General features: G+C 43.0%; 1 protein-coding gene across 2 annotated transcripts; it reads left to right on the forward strand.

The window, feature by feature from the left end:
• The first annotated feature begins 709 nt into the window (after positions 1-709).
• On the forward strand, positions 710-17,417 carry nyap2a (neuronal tyrosine-phosphorylated phosphoinositide-3-kinase adaptor 2a). 2 transcript variants are annotated; one of them, XR_002042057.1, is made up of 8 exons: positions 710-792; positions 3,172-3,388; positions 3,827-4,140; positions 4,334-5,398; positions 9,569-9,694; positions 13,395-13,507; positions 13,635-13,726; positions 15,860-15,936. XR_002042057.1 is itself a non-coding variant. In XM_019260861.2 (7 exons), exons 2-7 carry the CDS (start codon positions 3,186-3,188, stop codon positions 16,085-16,087), a joined length of 2,049 nt encoding a protein of 682 aa, XP_019116406.1. In that variant the 5' UTR covers positions 711-792; positions 3,172-3,185; the 3' UTR covers positions 16,088-17,417. The 2 variants fall into 2 exon arrangements, 1 of the variants encoding a protein (XP_019116406.1); XM_019260861.2 differs by lacking the exon at positions 13,635-13,726 and having other exon boundaries at positions 711-792; positions 15,860-17,417.
• Positions 17,418-17,522: the final 105 nt, after the last annotated feature.

The following is a 17,522-nucleotide window of genomic DNA, read 5'->3' on the forward strand; positions in this document are numbered from 1 at the left end:
GTTCAGCAGTTGGTCCATACATCCCACTTCCCTTGTCATCCTGGGATGGCGTGCACCTTCGTCCTGCTTAAAGAAAACTTCTGAGAGGAAATACTAAGCAGTATGTCACTACTTGTACTGTGCATCTCACCACCATCTTAAAGGACCTTTTTGATCTTTGCCCATGCCTAGTCCTTCATGGTCTCACATCACCTTGGACTTTGTCACTGGTCTACCAACATCTCAAGGTAACACCACCTGTCTGTCTCTCTCTGTCTGTCTCTCTCTGTCTCTCTGTCTCTCTGTCTCTCTCTCTCTCTCTCTCTCTCTCTCAGGGGGAGGAGTCAGTAGGTTTAGGATGCTGTCAGGTTGCCGTGGTTTCAGCCTCTTGTTTCTAGTGGCGACTGTCGTCGGGGATGTGTGTGAATGTGTCTGAAGGGTGTGTGTGTGCATGTGTGTGAGTGTGTGTACGTGTGTGTGTGTGTGTGTGTGTGTGTGTGTGTGTGTGTGTGTATGAGCCGTGATTCTTACAGCTGTGAGGATTTATGACGAGAGAAAGAGAGGAAGGAAGAGAAGAAGGAGGTGTTGGAGGGTGGATGTGGATTAACGTCGCTGCAGATGAGAATTGCAGCGAGTCATCGTTTCCTGTGAGCTGCAGAGATCATCATCGAGCTTCATCACTCCATCTTTGTTTCAGAAGAGACTGGAGAAGGGAGGACTGAAGGAGGGAGGACTGAAGGAGGGAAAGCAGGAGACAGTGAAGGACAGAGTGAAGAAGGGATGGAGGGAGTCTGAGTCCTCACTAATCCTCCGGTAAGCCTTTGCTCGTCTCATGTTTGTTCTTCATTTCATTCGTCTGTTTGTCAACATCATGTCGATAAAGTATGTAAAAACACATCCGGCTCCAGTCCGAACAGTCAATTCTTAAACACCTCACTTGAACATGGCTGCCATCTTGGATCACATAGTTACAAAAAAGTTACATATTCAAGGAATATTCATTTAATTTAAAACCAGATTTTTATTTTGGAGGGTATAAAAGCAGGAAGTAGATCTGATCTGATCAATGTTATTGATTAACCACAAACTGTTTCTCACTTCAAACACAAAGAAATGATTGACAGGTCTGATTGGGACGCAGTCTTTCAGGGTCAAAGGTCATCTTCAGAGACGGAAACTATTAATTTATTTTTATCCTTGATGGAAACAAATCTGTGACGACGAAGTTTCATGTTTGAGTTTAAATGAAAGGCTCCACATGTCCTGAATGTTTTTCTGTCTTGCTGTGCAGTCTGTCTCTTTCTTTCATGTCCTTTCTGGTGAACATATTGTAACTCACTCATTGTCTATAACTGTGCTGTGGACTGATTTATATTGAAACAATTCATCATGACATGCTGTTCAACAGTTAGCAACACGAGAACATTAGTTTAGGATTCCACTAACACCAACAAACAACTAGCACCCACTACACAGTCCAAAGTCAAAGCTAACGTTACTGCAAAGCATGTCACATAGATTCTCAGATTGTGGGTTTGGCTGGTTAACTAACTACACTAACATTACCTTGATGTTCACTAACAGTAGTATAATGTTCACTAACGTTAGTTTAATGTTCGCTAACGTGAGCTTGATGCTCGCTAATGTTAGCTTGATGCTCGCTAATGTGAGCTTGATGCTCGCTAACGTGAGCTTGATCACATGATCCATGATGGGGTCTTAGGTGTTGGGGAGTTCTGGTCTTGGAGGTGCAGGATCATGTGGGACTGGATCCTGTGAGGTTTAGATGCTGGTGGACCTCTTCAGGGGGGAGGTAAAACTCCTGCTCTTCTCCCTTCTCCTCCTTTGTCCTCCTCCTCTCCTCTACTCTCCGCTCCTCCTCTCCTCTTCTCTTCTCCTCTCCTCCTATCTCCTGTCCTTTCTTCCTCACCCATGAACAGGAAGAATTACATCATGCTCCTCTGAGAGATGCTGCTGTTGCTAGGTTACCACCAGCTGACTCCCTATTCCATTTTTAGAAGGATGAGAGAGAGAGAGGAAGGGGGAGGGGAAGGATAGAGATCAAGAGAGACAGAGAGAGAGAGAGATTTAAATAGACACAGATTTCAGATATTTTCTGTCACAATGTGGTCAATGTACCAAAGTATGACTGTAAATATGTATAAATATGTATAAATATATTGTATATAAACACATCCATTAGCCATCACATTTAAATCACCTGCCTAATATCGTGTCAGCCCCCCTTTTTACTGCCCAAACAGTCCTGACCTGTTAAGGACCAGACTGCTCAGACCTCTGACCCGTCTGGACTTTTCTGTCTATGAGGAGATGGACTCACAAGTCTTCTGACATTGTGCTGTGATTCTGGCTCTGAGACGTTAGCAGCAGATTGTTTAAGCCCTGGAAGTTTGGAGGTGGCCTCCATCGATCGGACTTGTTTGTCCAGCACATCCCACAGATACTCAGTTGCATTGAGAATCTGGAGGCCAAGTCAACAAGGTGAACTGGTCGTTGTCTTCATCTTTTAAAAATGCAAACATTTTATTCCGTGAATCATGTCACAATCACTGTTTTCAAACAGTTGATTCAGTTTTTTAACACAACCAGAAAAGAACACAACAGAAGATAGGAAAATGAGACTCCAACACTGCCAGACAGATGATATCAAATTCTCAACAGTGCATCATAAAACCAGTCAGTATCCCAGTGTTATACCATCAATCATCAGACCTGATTGGCTTGTGGAGCTCTTTGAATAATTGACACAAAAAACACCTATCAAACAAAAATAGCATTAGATGGTTCAAATAGTAGTTTTTCTTTAAACTGAAACATGTCGGTGTTTCTTTTAAAGTCTAACATGACAAGGCGATATATAAAAAGTATCTGAAGTGTTTAAAATGATATTTTTCCTTATGTTTTTACAAATTACAACCAGAATGGACAGAAGACTTTCCCACAGGCTGTAAACAAACCTGAACAGACTGCAGGTTAAAGGACATTAAACACAACAACACTGACTGCTGGTACGAGAAGTAAATCAAAGACTAAACAATGTTTACGTTGGAAAAGTGACAACGCTCACTGAAAAAAGTCCATATAAGTGTAAATATATGGACTGAATGTAAATCACAGCAAAAAAAACCATTGATGTGACAGTAATGTGGTTTTCTTTGGTTCTCCTCTCAGGTCTTTGGGGAGTCATGACATCTCAGGAGGAGGCATCTTCCTTCAGGAGGTTTTTTCAGTATGTGGAGGACAGCGGCCTTCGAACATATGATGGTCTGGTGATACAAAATGCCTCTGACATTGCCAGAGAGAGCGACCGCATTCGCAACCAGACCAACTGGACCTACTTGCAGGAAAAACACCAGAAGAAGAGACGACAGGAGGACGCCATTAAAAGGTAGAAGATACATAGAAGTATCCTTTGAACACAGAGATGTGAAGAAAATGTTTCCTCTAAGTCATCCAGACCAGTTGAAATGTATTTGAACTGGTCTGTGGGAGTCCCTGTCTGTCGTCTGTTCCTGTGTCAGTCATGTGTGGAGCACATTGTATTAGCATGATGTTAGCATCACATACACTATTCATGAGACTTTTAATTAACGTAAACACTAGGAGGATGCCTGCTCGTCAGAACCAGGACAATATTTATCAGAGTCATAAGTATTATTATATGTATAATATGAATGTTTCTTTTATTCTTCCCCTTGTTTGAAGGTTACAGTACAGTAAACCAAAATACAGTATACAGTAAAACACAGAACAGTAAAATACAAAAAAAAAAAAAATACAGTATCCTATTAATTGTACTAATACGTCTTTTCATTGGTCCATCTAGGATTGGTGAAGATGTTGCCATGGCAACAGACGGGGCATATTCTGGGAAACATTTTAGGATGGGTTTTATGACAATGCCGGCACCACAGGACCGTCTTCCACCCCCCAGTCAGGGCTTCACTGTTCGTTCCCAGTCCCTCCACTCAGTGGGCGGAGGAGATGACGATTCCAATCACAACCGTAAACAACCACCACCCAAACCCAAGAGAGATCCGAAGACCAAACTGAGCAGCAGTTCTGAGACGGTGAATGGAGGCTCTGGAGTTACTAAGAGGGATGTCCAAGAAACCAAAGAGATGCCGGAGCAGGCTGAAGGTGAGAACACTTGAAACAGCTGATGGTTAAACCCAAGATCTGCTGGTTTAAACCTGACACCTGTGGGGGTTAAACCTGACACTTGCTGGGTAGTAATAGGACAGTCCCATGTTTTGTCTTTGGAGGTGATGCAGCTCATGCCGGTCTTGGTGTCATCAGGTTTTAATGCTGCTGTCTGTCTGTCTGTCTGCAGCTCATCTCTACTCTGAGGACTACAAGAAGATGCCTCCACCCAAACCCAAGAGGAACCCAAACACTCAGCTCAGCACCTCTTTTGATGAATCTTACATCCGTAACCATGGCAACAAGAAGTGTTCCTTGCGATGGGACAAGTGTTCATCCCAGAGTCAGAGTCCGGCATCAAGGGACACAGATGACGAGGAACCTGTCTATATTGAGATGGTGGGAAATATCCTGCAAGAACTGAAAGGTCAGGAAGCAGTGGAGGATGAGCAGAGTGAGTCTGTTTATGAGGAGATGAAGTACCCAATGTTGGAGGATTTTTTGCAGGACTCTCACTCTGCCATCATAGATCCTGAAGCCTGGTCATCCCGTGGCTCTCTTTGCGATATCCCGCCTCCTTTCCCCAACCTCCTGACTCACCGCCCACCACTGCTTGTGTTCCCCCCGGCCCCCGCTCAGTGCTCCCCTAACTCTGATGAGTCTCCCCTCACCCCTTTAGATGTGACCCGGCTGCCCATGATAGACAACGTCTCTTACAAGTCTGGTGGTGTTGAACATCCGCAAAGCTCCACCCACCACCGCAAGGAGCGAGACCGGGACAGAGACCGAGAGAGAGACCGGGATCGTGAACACGACAGGGATCTTCCCTGCACTCACACCATCACATCCTCTGGCCGCTCATCTGCTCCACCTCTCCCCTCGAACTTCTACAAGTCCTCTGGCTCTGCTCATGGTGGTCATGGTTACCCCCGCAGCCAATCAGCATGTCCGTCTCCTGTCAGCATGGGTCGCTCTCTGACTCCTCTGAGCCTAAAGAGGCCACCACCATATGACACTCTGATGGCTGGAGGAAGTATGCCCCGCTCTTCATCTTCCTCTTCATCATCCTCACACAGGGCCGGGGAGGGTGGAGCTAAACTTAGTAATTCCTCCTCCACCCACAGCTCCATGCAAAATGTGTCAATGAGGTCACAGACTCCCACGAGCCCATTGGACGAACTTAACAACCTGAATACCTCGAGTAGACAGGTGATGAAGAAAGGAACTGGAGGGAGGAAGAGTAGAGAGAGTGAAGGTAAATACCCAGTACTACAACAGTAATGCACCAGTACTACAATAGTACTGCATAAATACGAGTTTTATATATATTTATAGGGCCAAAAGAAAGATGATGAGGCAGGGAGAGAACGACTGGTCTTTGGACTCTTATCTTTGGACTTGTCTTTGGACTCATTGTCTTTGGATTCTTGTCTATGTTGTTTCATTGTACTGCATCAGTACTACAATAGTACTGCATCAGTATTAGTTTTATACCACAATTATCTCAGGTAAACAGGGTCAAAAGAAGGATGAGGAGGCAGGAAGAGCCAGACTGGTCTTTAGACTCTTTGTCTTTGGACTCTGACTTTGGACTCTTTTGTCTTTGGACTCTGACATTGGACTCTTGTCTTTGGACTCTTTGTCTTCTGACTCTTTTGTCTTTGGACTCTTTTGTCTTTAGACTCTGACTTTGGACTCTTTTGTCTTTGGACTCTGACATTGGACTCTTGTCTTTGGACTCTTTGTCTTCTGACTCTTTTGTCTTTGGAATCTTTTGCCCTTGGACGCTGACTTTGGACTCTTGTCTTTGGACTCTGACTTTGGACTTTTGCCTTTGAACTTTTCTGTCTTTGGACTGTCTTTGGACTCTTGTCTTTGGACTCTTGTCTTTGGACTATGACTTTGGACTTTTGCCTTTGGACTTTTCTGTCTTTGGACTCTTGTCTTTGGACTCTTTTGTCTTTGGACTCTTTAGTCTTTGGACTCTGACTTTGGACTTTTGCCTTTGGACTGTCTTTGGACTCTACCGTTTTTAAACTTGTGGCGTATCTGTTGCCACTGTAGGGTTCTTCAACAGAGACACAGATTTTTATTACAAATCACAACTACACACTCTCTCTGAGTCATTCTGCAGGCTTTCACGACCTTTCGGCTATGGAATCTTTTGTCTGCATGTCAAAATATCATTGAACAAGATACTGAACCCCAAATTACTCCCGATGCCATGCCATCAGTGTGTGAATGTGTGAAAGGAAGTAGAGCTGGGAATCTTTACCCGTCGGCGGGTTCGGGCATAATTTTTATCATTTGAATCGGGCCTGGGCCGGGCTCGGGCTTGCGTTATGGCTTGCGCAGTAAATGAGTGATCATGTGATGCATTTCGATCTTCACGAGACAGGTGCAAAAATGGATGCTGAGGAGGTGAAACAGAGGTTAACCTGTGGTGACTTTGTGTTGGTTGAGCCAGCGAAAGCAACTTTGACCATGTACACAATGAAAATAATGAGTCAGTGGTCTATGTTAAATGCAAAAAATGTGACGTTTTGTTGAAATGTGACAGCAAAACGACAGGAAATTCGTCGCTGACCAGGCATGTTATGCCATATGCGCACATTTGAATAACATCGGGCTGCAAACGGGTTTGGGCTCTACAAACCTGTCAATCAAAACGGGCCCAACCCGGCCCGGCCCCGATAGAATTCGACCGAGATGCCTGGCCCGACTTCTAAGGCCCGTTTCATGCTCTAAAAGGAGGAGGCTCTGACCAATTGTCGAATCACAGATGAGGAGGAACAACGTAGATTCTGTCATGACCATGCCAATTCCTCATGTGTTTGTGTCCGGATCATCTCCCAGGTCCAGCACACAAGTGTGTTAAAAAGGAGAGAGTGATTAGCTAACAGGATGCAGGTGTGCTCATCACTCTCACCTGGTGCTGCTCTCCTGTGCCCTCTCCACACCTCTTTAGTGGAGCTGATGCACAGACTTTTTTCTTCAGACTTTGTCTTTGGACTCCTTTGTCTTTGAATTGTTGTCTATGTTGTCTCATCATCAGTTGATTCTGTTCCATGGAGACCGTGTTGCCATGACAGTGTTGCCGTGGTTACAACTGTCAGTCAGCTATGTGACTGATCATTTTAAATGGTTTAAAAGGTGTTGAATCTTTTCAGGTTCATTGTGGCCCAACACTTCTTTTCTTTGTGACCAATCATTTTCTTTAAATTTTCCAATCATTTGACCACACAAGATGAAGACAGCTATAGGTTTCAGACCCCAGTGCATGATAGGAAGTGTCCAGACATTCCTTTCTAATGTCTGGGAGTCAGGCCTTAATCTATGAGGCTCAGCCAGTCACAGCCAGAATGAACTACATAGGGCTGCCACCCTGTGAACCCATCACCTGCAGGGATAGCAATTGTGATTGGGTTAGAGGTAAGCCAGGTTGCAGGCAAAGGTGGGGACCTAGGTGTGGTAAGCTGGTAGCAGATATGAACAATACCTACTACATATGGGTGAGCTCACCTCTTCACAATAGCTCTATTTCAAGAGCCAGACTCATGGAGAGGGACTTGACTACTTTTCCAGAGTTGCCCACAAGGAGTTCCTAGAGCAGGTATTCCACTAACCAAAGATCATCAGTTTGATCTCCAGCTCCTGGTCTGCATGTCAGAATGTCATTGAACAAGATACTGAACCCCAAATTACTCTTGATGCCATGCCATCAGTGTGTGAATGTGTGAAAGGAGAAGGCTGTGACCAATTTTCGAATCACAGATTCAGGAGGAACAATGTAGATTCTGTCATGACCATGGAACAATAGACCTTCTTCACCTATGCAGGGGTGCTGCAGGGGTCTTGGAGTTTGGCCATTCAATCTACATGTGCTTTGTAGATAAAAGGCCCCTGGGGGGAAACTGTGGAGGACACCAGGGGAGTATGGGGTACTGAGGCCATTGTTATGAGCCATCAAGTCCTTGTACAACCAAAAACTTATGACAACAATAGCATTAAGGAATAAATAGTCTTAGCTAGTGTCTTCATTTAGGATCCTAGTGGTCTGAGTGTCAAATCAAATTTTATTTGTATAGCCCAAAGTCACAGAGTACATTTGCCTCGGAGGGCTTAACAATCTGTACAGGGAGTGACACCCTCTGTCCTTAGACCCTCGCTTCAAGTGAGAAAAACTTGCCCACAAAAAACCTTTAACAGGGAAAAAAGGTGGAAGAAACCTCAGGAAGAGCCACAGAGGAGGGATCCCTCTCCCAGGACGGACAGACGTCACGTGTACAGAACAAATCACACCAAACATATTGTACAATTACAATGACTGATAAAATGACAATGAATTACAATGACTGATAAAATGACAATGAATTACAATGACTGATAAAATGACAATGAATTACAATGGAACAGTGGAACCTGTGATAGAGATACAAAGACACAGATGCACAGCAGCAGCAATTCATTAACTAACTATAAACTGTGATGGACATATGGTAGCAATAATGACAGTAGTAATATGTGTAGTGGACGTCATGCAGGACCACAGCAGCAGCCAGATCCACGAGAACCTGCTGGACGACAGAGACAGAAACTCCAGGGAAGAAGTTAGTTGTAACATGCATTAATGAGACATGTATGTTTACAGACAGACAGACAGACAGAGACAGAGAGGGAGAGAGAAGGTTTGAGTAGAGCTTTTAGTAAAGCAGGATCTGACTACATCTTCAACCAAATATCTTGCCTGACTGGCACAACCCTGCGAGACAGACAGACAGACAGACAGCAGGGGGGGGGGGGGGGCTTAACTGCATAACAGCATAACTAAGGGATGACCTGAGCCAGTACTAACTATATATCAAAAAAGGAAAAGTCTTAAGTCTACTCTTAAAAGTGTTGACCGTGTCTGCCTCCAGAACCCAGAATGGTAGTTCGTTCCATAGATGTTACATTATAGATATTTCTCTTTGTGTCAGGTGTTACAGATGTTTCTCTCATTTTCTCGTGATAGAGATAGAGAGACACAGATGCACAGCAGCAGCAAATCATCTAACTATAAACTGTAATGGAGATATGGCAGCAATAATGACAGTAGTAATATGTGTAGTGGACGTCATGCAGGACCACAGCAGCAGCCACGATCCATGAGAACCTGCTGAATGTGTAAGCTCTTTATGAGCCTCTAGTCTGGTGCATCTAGAATCTTCTTCTTGATCACAGGATCTGAGATAGATCAGCATTTAGTATAGATGAGGAGAGATGTTCATCTCTTTGGTTAAAGTCATTAAATCTCATTAGAGGTTCAGTTCTTATTCTCTATGTTCTCATACGTCTATCTGCATCAGGTTCTGCTGGTTCTTTACTGCAGCAGCAGGTTTTGTTGTCTCTTCACATCTGTCTTGGTCTTGTTGTGTCTCTGTAGGAGACTCCAGGTCTCTGCCCAGGCATGACAGTAAAGACAGGGATGGGCAGTCCAGTCCAGTTTCCAGCAGATTGGGGAGGTCATCTGTCAGCCCCACCATGATGCTGTCAGGAGGAGGAGGGGGAGGTGAGTCAGTTATCACTAAATATGCAGAGGATGTGAGGTTCATGTTTCATCATCATTATTGATCAATCTGTCATTCTGAACATTTTCACAACACCAGGTTAACACCAGGTGAACACCAAACAGATGAAGATTGTGTCTTCAGTCATCTTTTTGTGTTGATTTGTCTCTGACAAAGTGACTGTTAAAGTTTTTGTCTCTCGACCTACGCCTCACCTCATCAGATTGTCTTGATCAACAGTCTTCTCGAGCTGATAGCCTTGCTAACTCCCAATTCTCCTAACTATCAGAGCAAACCTGTTCACTGTTGTCTCACACCGGCTTCTCACCTGTTGTGAAGACCCCTGTCCTGCTAGCTCCTGCTAGCCTCAGGACTCCCGGGACTTACTCTTGGCACAGCTCCGTCGCCTGTCACCGGGGTGTCCTTTCCTGCAGTCTCTCCCTGATATTTCCTCTACCAGGTCGAGCCCATCTGCCCGTCCTCTCGGGATCTTTCCGTCCCGATGTGGTCGGTTCTGACGGGCTTTGGCTGGTTTCCTCCGCTGGCCACCACCACATCGGGCTGACAACCTTGTCTCTTCACCAGGATCACCAGGCTAGCAGGCCGGTGGCCCCTCACCTCATCATTGGACTACTGTTTGCCTGCTGCGGTTATGCTGTGGCTTATCCTCCTGGGATACTCCTGGGGTACACGTCACCTCTCCTTCCACAGACACCCGGCTCCTGGTCACAAGCTAGTCCTAGCTCCGTGCTAGTGCTCCACACATGGATCATGCCGCCGCTGTACTCCACCTCCGACCTCCACTCATTCAACAACCACCTGCACCCGGCCTGCATCGACATCCTCAGAAAACTGGTCTACTTCACCGTCCTCCACACAGAGGCTCTGGTCGGAGGTTCAACTACAACTTTTCAACTCCTGACTCTATCCCATCCATCCGGTCCTACTCATGAACCGCAACTTCCTCATTATGTCATCACAACAAACGAAATGTGCACTTATCAAATCTCCGCCCCTCTTCCTCAGTCCTCACAATCTATTATGAAGCAACGTCACCTGAAACTGGCTCTGCTCAACACCCACTCACTTAACAATAAAAGTTTAATTCTGAATGAATTCATAACTGACAATAACCTGGATTTCCTCTGTATCACTGAAACCTGGCACAAACCTCTGGACTACTTTTCTCTCAACCAGACCACACCCACCTCCTACATCTATATGGACAAACCCCGACTTGAGGGGCGGGGAGGTGGTGTAGCAGCATTTTACAGAAAGGACATTAAAACGTCCTCCATCTCCATCCCTGCTGCTTGCTCCTATGAACATCTCACTTTCAAACTCTCTGGTCCCACTCTTCTGGTCACTGCTATCATCTAACGCCATCTCAAACCAAACCCCTCTTTTCTCTCTGACTTTTCTGACTTCCCCACCAAGTTATCTGCCATCTCACCTTCCGTTCTTCTTCTGGGAGATTTCAACATCCACATCAACACTGACTGCAAATCTGCCACTAAATTTCTGGAACTGCTAAACTTCTTCAACTTCACTCAACACGTCAACTTTCCCACCCACAGCTGTGGTCACATCCTGGACCTGGTCTGCTCCACTGGTCTCACCATACATCACCTCTCCAGCTTCAACCTCAACATCTCCGACCACCTGGCTATCATCATGGACATTGACCCCCCCCCTCCGTTAACTTACAATCCCTCTGACCTCACCAAATTCTACAACAAAACACTCTCCTCCTGTCTCAATCAGCTGGCCCTTTACCCACTCTGCCCCCTGGTACACTCGTGAACTACACAAAATGAAATCATGAAAACGACAGCTTGAAAGACTAGTCCAAAGTCCAAAGACAAGAAAACTGGTTTAACTGTCCATCTACAAGCCTATACAGATTACCTTCAGCAGTACAAGGATGCTCTCAGTACTGCCCGGTCCACCTACTACTCTCACCTCATACACTCTGGGTCCACCAACCCCAAGATCTGTTTTCTACAGTAAAAAAACTCCTCAAGCCCAGCAACAACACCTTCAACTCATTCACCACTGACAAATGCAACTCCTTTCTTCATTCTTCCAAAAAAAATCGACACAATTTACAACAACCTGTCCTCCTCCCCTGCCACCACAGCCTGCACTCCCACTCCCTCCACCCCTTCTCACCTCTCAGTCTCTGTCTCAGTTCTCTCCCATGTCACCAAGGGAGCTGCCCAAAATCATGACAGGCATGAAAACCTCTATGTGTGTCCTGGATCCCATCCCATCCCACCGCATTAAGGACTCTTTACCAGCCATCTCAACACTCATCACAGAAATCATCAACTCCTCCCTCAGGTCTGGCTCAGTCCTCCGTTCACTCATTCCGGCCCATCTCCATCTCCCCTTTCTGTCCAAAATACTGGAGCATATTGTCACCACTCAACTCAAAGCCAAACTCTGCTTAAATGACCTGTTTCAACACATTTCGACACCATAAACCACACCATTCTCCTCTCCTGCCTTGAGTACTCCCTCGGCATCACTGGCACTGCACTCTCCTGGCTCAAGTCATACCTCACAGACCAACAACAATTCATCCACATCAACAACTGTACCTCTTCCACTGTTCCTCTGTCCCAAAGCGTCCCCCAGGGTTTGGTGCTCGGTCCTCTCCTCTTCATACTTTACCTGCTCCTCTTTGGCAACATCATTCGTCTCCATTTCCACTGTTATGCCGATGATGTCCAGCTTTATATTTCCACCAACTCCATCACCCCTGCCACTCACTCCACTCTCTCCAACTGCCTCGCCGACATCAAATCCTGGATGCAGACCAACTTCCTCAAAATAAACTGTGACAAATCAGACCTGATCATTATCGGCACCAAATCCCTCACCAAAACCACCTCACCATCAACAACTCCACCCTATCTCCATCCCCCCACAGTCACAACCTCGGAGTCATCTTTGACAATAACCTCTCCTTTGAACATCACATAAACCAAATCACCAGAACTGCCTTCTTCCATCTCAAGAACATAGCCTGACTCCGCCCATCACTCTCCTTCTTGCCGCTGAAACCCTTATTCACGCCTTCATCACTTCTAAAATTGACTACTGCAACAGCATCCTCTATGGCACACCATCCAAAACTTTGAATAAACTACAGTACATCCAAAACTCTGCTGCACGTCTGCTCACCCACACCCGCACCCGTGATCACACCACTCCTGTCCTCCAGAAACTCCACTGGGTCCCAGTTCCACAGTGTATTCAGTTCAAAATCCTCCTCCTCACACACAAAGCCCTCCATAACCAGGCCCCTTCCTACCTCACTGACTTGCTCCATCGCCACATCCATCCCGCAGTCTCTGTTCATCTGATGCTGACCTCCTGACTCCTCCACCACGGACCGAGCACCGAACCTGGGGCAACAGAGCCTTCTCTGCAGCTGCCCCCTCCCTCTGGAACTCTCTCCCCAAACACATCCGTGACTGCACTGACTTGTCCACCTTCAAATCTCTGACAAAACACACCTTTTTAAAATTGCTTTTAATGTTTAGCTCAGTCTAATGTGTTTTTAGTGAACTATCTCATATTGTTTTGATGATTTGATGTTCTTTTTATGTAAAGTGTTTTTGAGTACCTTGAAAAGTGCTTTTAAATAAAATGTATTATTATTATTATTTTATTATTAAAAATAATTATCTGCAGAATCAAAGACGGCGTGTAAACTCGGACGTTCAGCTTCAACATCAGGAGTTCCTTCACCAGGAGGGACGCCACAACGTCACCTGCATGACCCGCATCACCCCGCTCTCAGCCAGGTACAACACATGTAAAATACCTGTCTGTTTGTATATCTATATCTCTGTCTACCTGTCTGTCTGTAAACCACCTTTCTGTTTTAAATTTATTTCAAACCTAAAAATAAATAGACTTTATTTCACACAGGATTCAACTTGACTGACCTACGTAAAACATTTTACAGATGGAAAGACGCTTCGATCCATCAGCTGACATCTCAACTGTCAACATTTAAAAATGTAAACATGTCAAGATTTAATTTAATTATTAGTATAAAAAATGACATTTTGTATTTGGTGTATGTCACATGAGCCCTAAATCCTGACACTAAAATTAATCTGCACAAAATAACAAACACAATTCATTATTGATACTAACATTAAACTAACATGAAATAACTTTATACTAACATTAAACTAACATAAAATAACTTTATACTAATATTAAACTAACGTAAAATAACTTTACACTAACAGTAAAATTACATTAACCTAACATCATCAACATTAGATTACCTCTCATTAAAACTTTATTTACAACCTTGTTTTAAAATGTCATCCGATCTGAAATCATGTGAAAACATTCAAAATGTTGAAAATAAAAAAATGTTTAAATCATTATGCAAACACAATTAAATTTCTTTGTGCTATCCATCCATTATCTGGAAACACTTATCGTCATCGGGGTCATAGTGGGGCTGGAGTTTATCCCAGCTTCTTAATTTTTAATTATATAAATATTCTAAATTGAATGTCAACTTTTTAAAAATTAAATTGTATCAAGTTATTTTTTTGATCAAATTAAAACTACTTTAACCACCCACTATGCACCCTGAACATTGTACTACATCATCATTTAACCACACGCTAAACCATAGCCACGCCTCACTAACATTAGCCCTGCCCCATTGGCCTTAGCCCCGCCCATGCCTTCAACAATGAATTAATTCATTTTTTAATAATTTCTTTTGTTTTTTATTTGTCTCGTGATCCTTTTTAAATGTGTGTAAATCTTATCTGACAATAAAATATTCAATGTCACCAAATTCAGATTTAAACTGAAAAATGTAATTTGATGACAATCTGTCACGTTACACCTCTCACCTGTTTCCTGTCAGAATTTAACTGTCAATAAAATCAGTGTGACGCTGGCATCATACTGACAACCATCTATCTGTCTGTCTGTCTGTTTCTGTCTATCTGTCTGTACCTGTCTTATTTTAAATTATGTCACTATCATTCTTACTTGAACACAATGATCTTTTCTTGAAACTAACCAGGTAATTTTGTGGCTTCAACATCTAACAGGATGTTACATATTTATTGGCGGGTTCCCTTTAGGGTCCTAGTTTGAAGCGTAGCACTCATATATAATGTTATATTGTAAAGGTTAAATGTCAGTTTTAACTTTTAGTTTTGTGACAGGGCACTAGTTTATTGGCCACGTGGTCTCTAGGGTTTATCATCTATTCCTCAACATGAGAAACCTCTGCGTATACCTCTTCTATGAACTATCTGTTAGCCAACTTTACCAATATGGACGAGTTCTTGCAAGACTCACCATTTTGAAATAAATGTGTAAGAAATATAAAAACTGTCTTTTAAACTGTCTTCTAAAATTATATATGTTTAGGGTTAGGGTTAGAGTTATTTCAGTTTTCATAATGAAAGCTTTGGGATTACTTTGCAGTTGGTAGTCTAAAACCTGCTACAGCAACAACTTCTTAGCTTGTACCTCCTTTGCATGTGTAATAAGACATTCAGTCCATTTAGAACTTCTGACTACAAAGAGATTCAAAATGATGAAAGAGACTCAAAATGACTACAAACAGACACAAAACTACACAAAACACTGTCTCCTACAGTTAGTGTCGCCTTGACGATGTCACAATATAAGTAGTAAATAAGCACTTATTTTTGTGAACCTACAGTATAATCCAATTCTGTTTTGGCACCTGTACTAGTTTCATGTACGCTGCGAGTGATTCAGGCAAGAAATCACGGTGGACCAATGAAAAGCAACAAAAACCTGCACAGGTTTGGAAAGGGTACCACACAGACCACAACAGCAGGTTTAAGGAATAATTACAGACAAACAACAAAGTAGAGAAGCAGAAACAACCTGAGACAGACCAGGTCCTATTATTGTAATTATATGAGTTCTACACATCATTTTATAGATTTTGACAGACAAAACAAAATGTGTATATTTGATATCAACAGTTAAAAAGTAACATACATACTGTCAGTAGTTTTACTTGTTGAGTAATCTTTCATGTGACAGTACTTGAGTACAGATGTTCAGTCCTTTGGTGATCACTGATTGGCTGTTCGTGGATGCATTGATGTTGATGTTGATGTTTTCCATTCCAGATGCCGTGGCTATGCGGCGATGCCACCATGATGGAGACCATCGAGAAGAAAAGAATTCTGTGTCGAGAGATAAAAGCTCGTCAGCGACCTGACAAGAATCTTTGTAAACAGGACAGTATGCCCATCCTGCCAAGCTGGAAAAGGAAGCAGCCACCACCATATTCTGCCCCACCCACTGCCACCGCCTCCGGACAGACCACCACGGTATTCTGGGACACCGCTATTTAAAATACACTGCATCATCACTGCATCATCCATACAGACCAAAACATGACAGTGTTCTGATCAACACAGAGACGAAGATGATGACCAGGATAAAGAGGATGATGGTGATGGTGAGGACGACTGGGTTAAGGAGGAGGATGGTGATGATGATATTTAGGTTTGGATATTTAAACATGAAAAACACCAAAATCAACATTCAAACTGTAACACACACCCTTGTGCAGGTGTTCTCCTGTTGTCCAATCAGAGTGCAGGGAGGCAGAGAGAGCAGGTGTAGCAAAGCTTTCTGTTATTTTTTTATCTTCAAAAGATTCAGATGCTTTTTAAAGTCTGACAGTCGTGTAGCTGTAAAAAGAAAAAAATAATTTATAAACTTGTCAGTGTGAAGAAAACGTCTGTCAGTGATGATGTTTTTATATTTTAATGAACTTTTATTGAGATAAAAAAAAAAAACTATTTTAAAATGAGAATATTTTACATGTTTGTTTAAACCATTGTCCCAAAAACACAGATTGGACTCTAGGACATTAACTCCAAATTAACTCTAACTCTCTTAATGAAACAGATTCAATTCTAAAATAAAAATAATAATAATAGAGTCCTAAAAGATTCATAAACGATGTCACTGTTTGTTTGTCTGAAAACCAGAAAACTACCGACAGGTAGTTCAGATAAACAAACTTAATGTAAATAAAGTTTAGCTTCAAATATCAACATAATTATTAATATAATTATTTTATGATCAATAAACATAAACTTCAGATTTTAAACAAACCACATCAGTTTATCAGCAGATTTCCCAGCATGCATTGGTTACAGATTCTTTCATAATGAAAACAAAAAAGATAAAAAATTGAATTCAACTTGAAGGTCACGTGATGTCAGGTCACCTGAAGGTCACGTGATGTCAGGTCACCTGAAGGTCACGTGATGTCAGGTCACCTGAGTCTGAGTTTTTGGGACAGTGTAAAGAGCTGATGAACAGATGTATTGATTGATTATTATGTATTGATTTATTGATGGATGTGAATGAGCTGAATAATTTGCATGATGTCAAATCAAAGGTAACGTAAGACTGAAGCAAAGCATTTTGGGAGTATGATGTTTAATATGCACACAATCGTTGAATATGTAATGAGCTGTGAGTTCAGAAAACAAAGTGCACTTCTTCACTTTCTGAAACATGATGAACATGATGTTCAGTCGACATGAACAACATGTCTGTAACATGAAGAGAGTTTACTGGAAAGACGTCTTCATCAGATTATCAATAATAATATTTAAAGATGATTTATGGTGGCTGATTCATGACCAATAAAGTAAAAACATCACAGTTTTGATTTCTTTATCATTTGTCTGTCAACCTGCGTCCACCTTGAACCTTCTGAGTCTGATTCACCTGTTTGACAGGAAACAACATGACGACTGAGGAGGCCAA

This window comes from Larimichthys crocea, chromosome VII (assembly GCF_000972845.2).
Source record: "Larimichthys crocea isolate SSNF chromosome VII, L_crocea_2.0, whole genome shotgun sequence".
Lineage (NCBI taxonomy): Eukaryota > Metazoa > Chordata > Actinopteri > Sciaenidae > Larimichthys > Larimichthys crocea.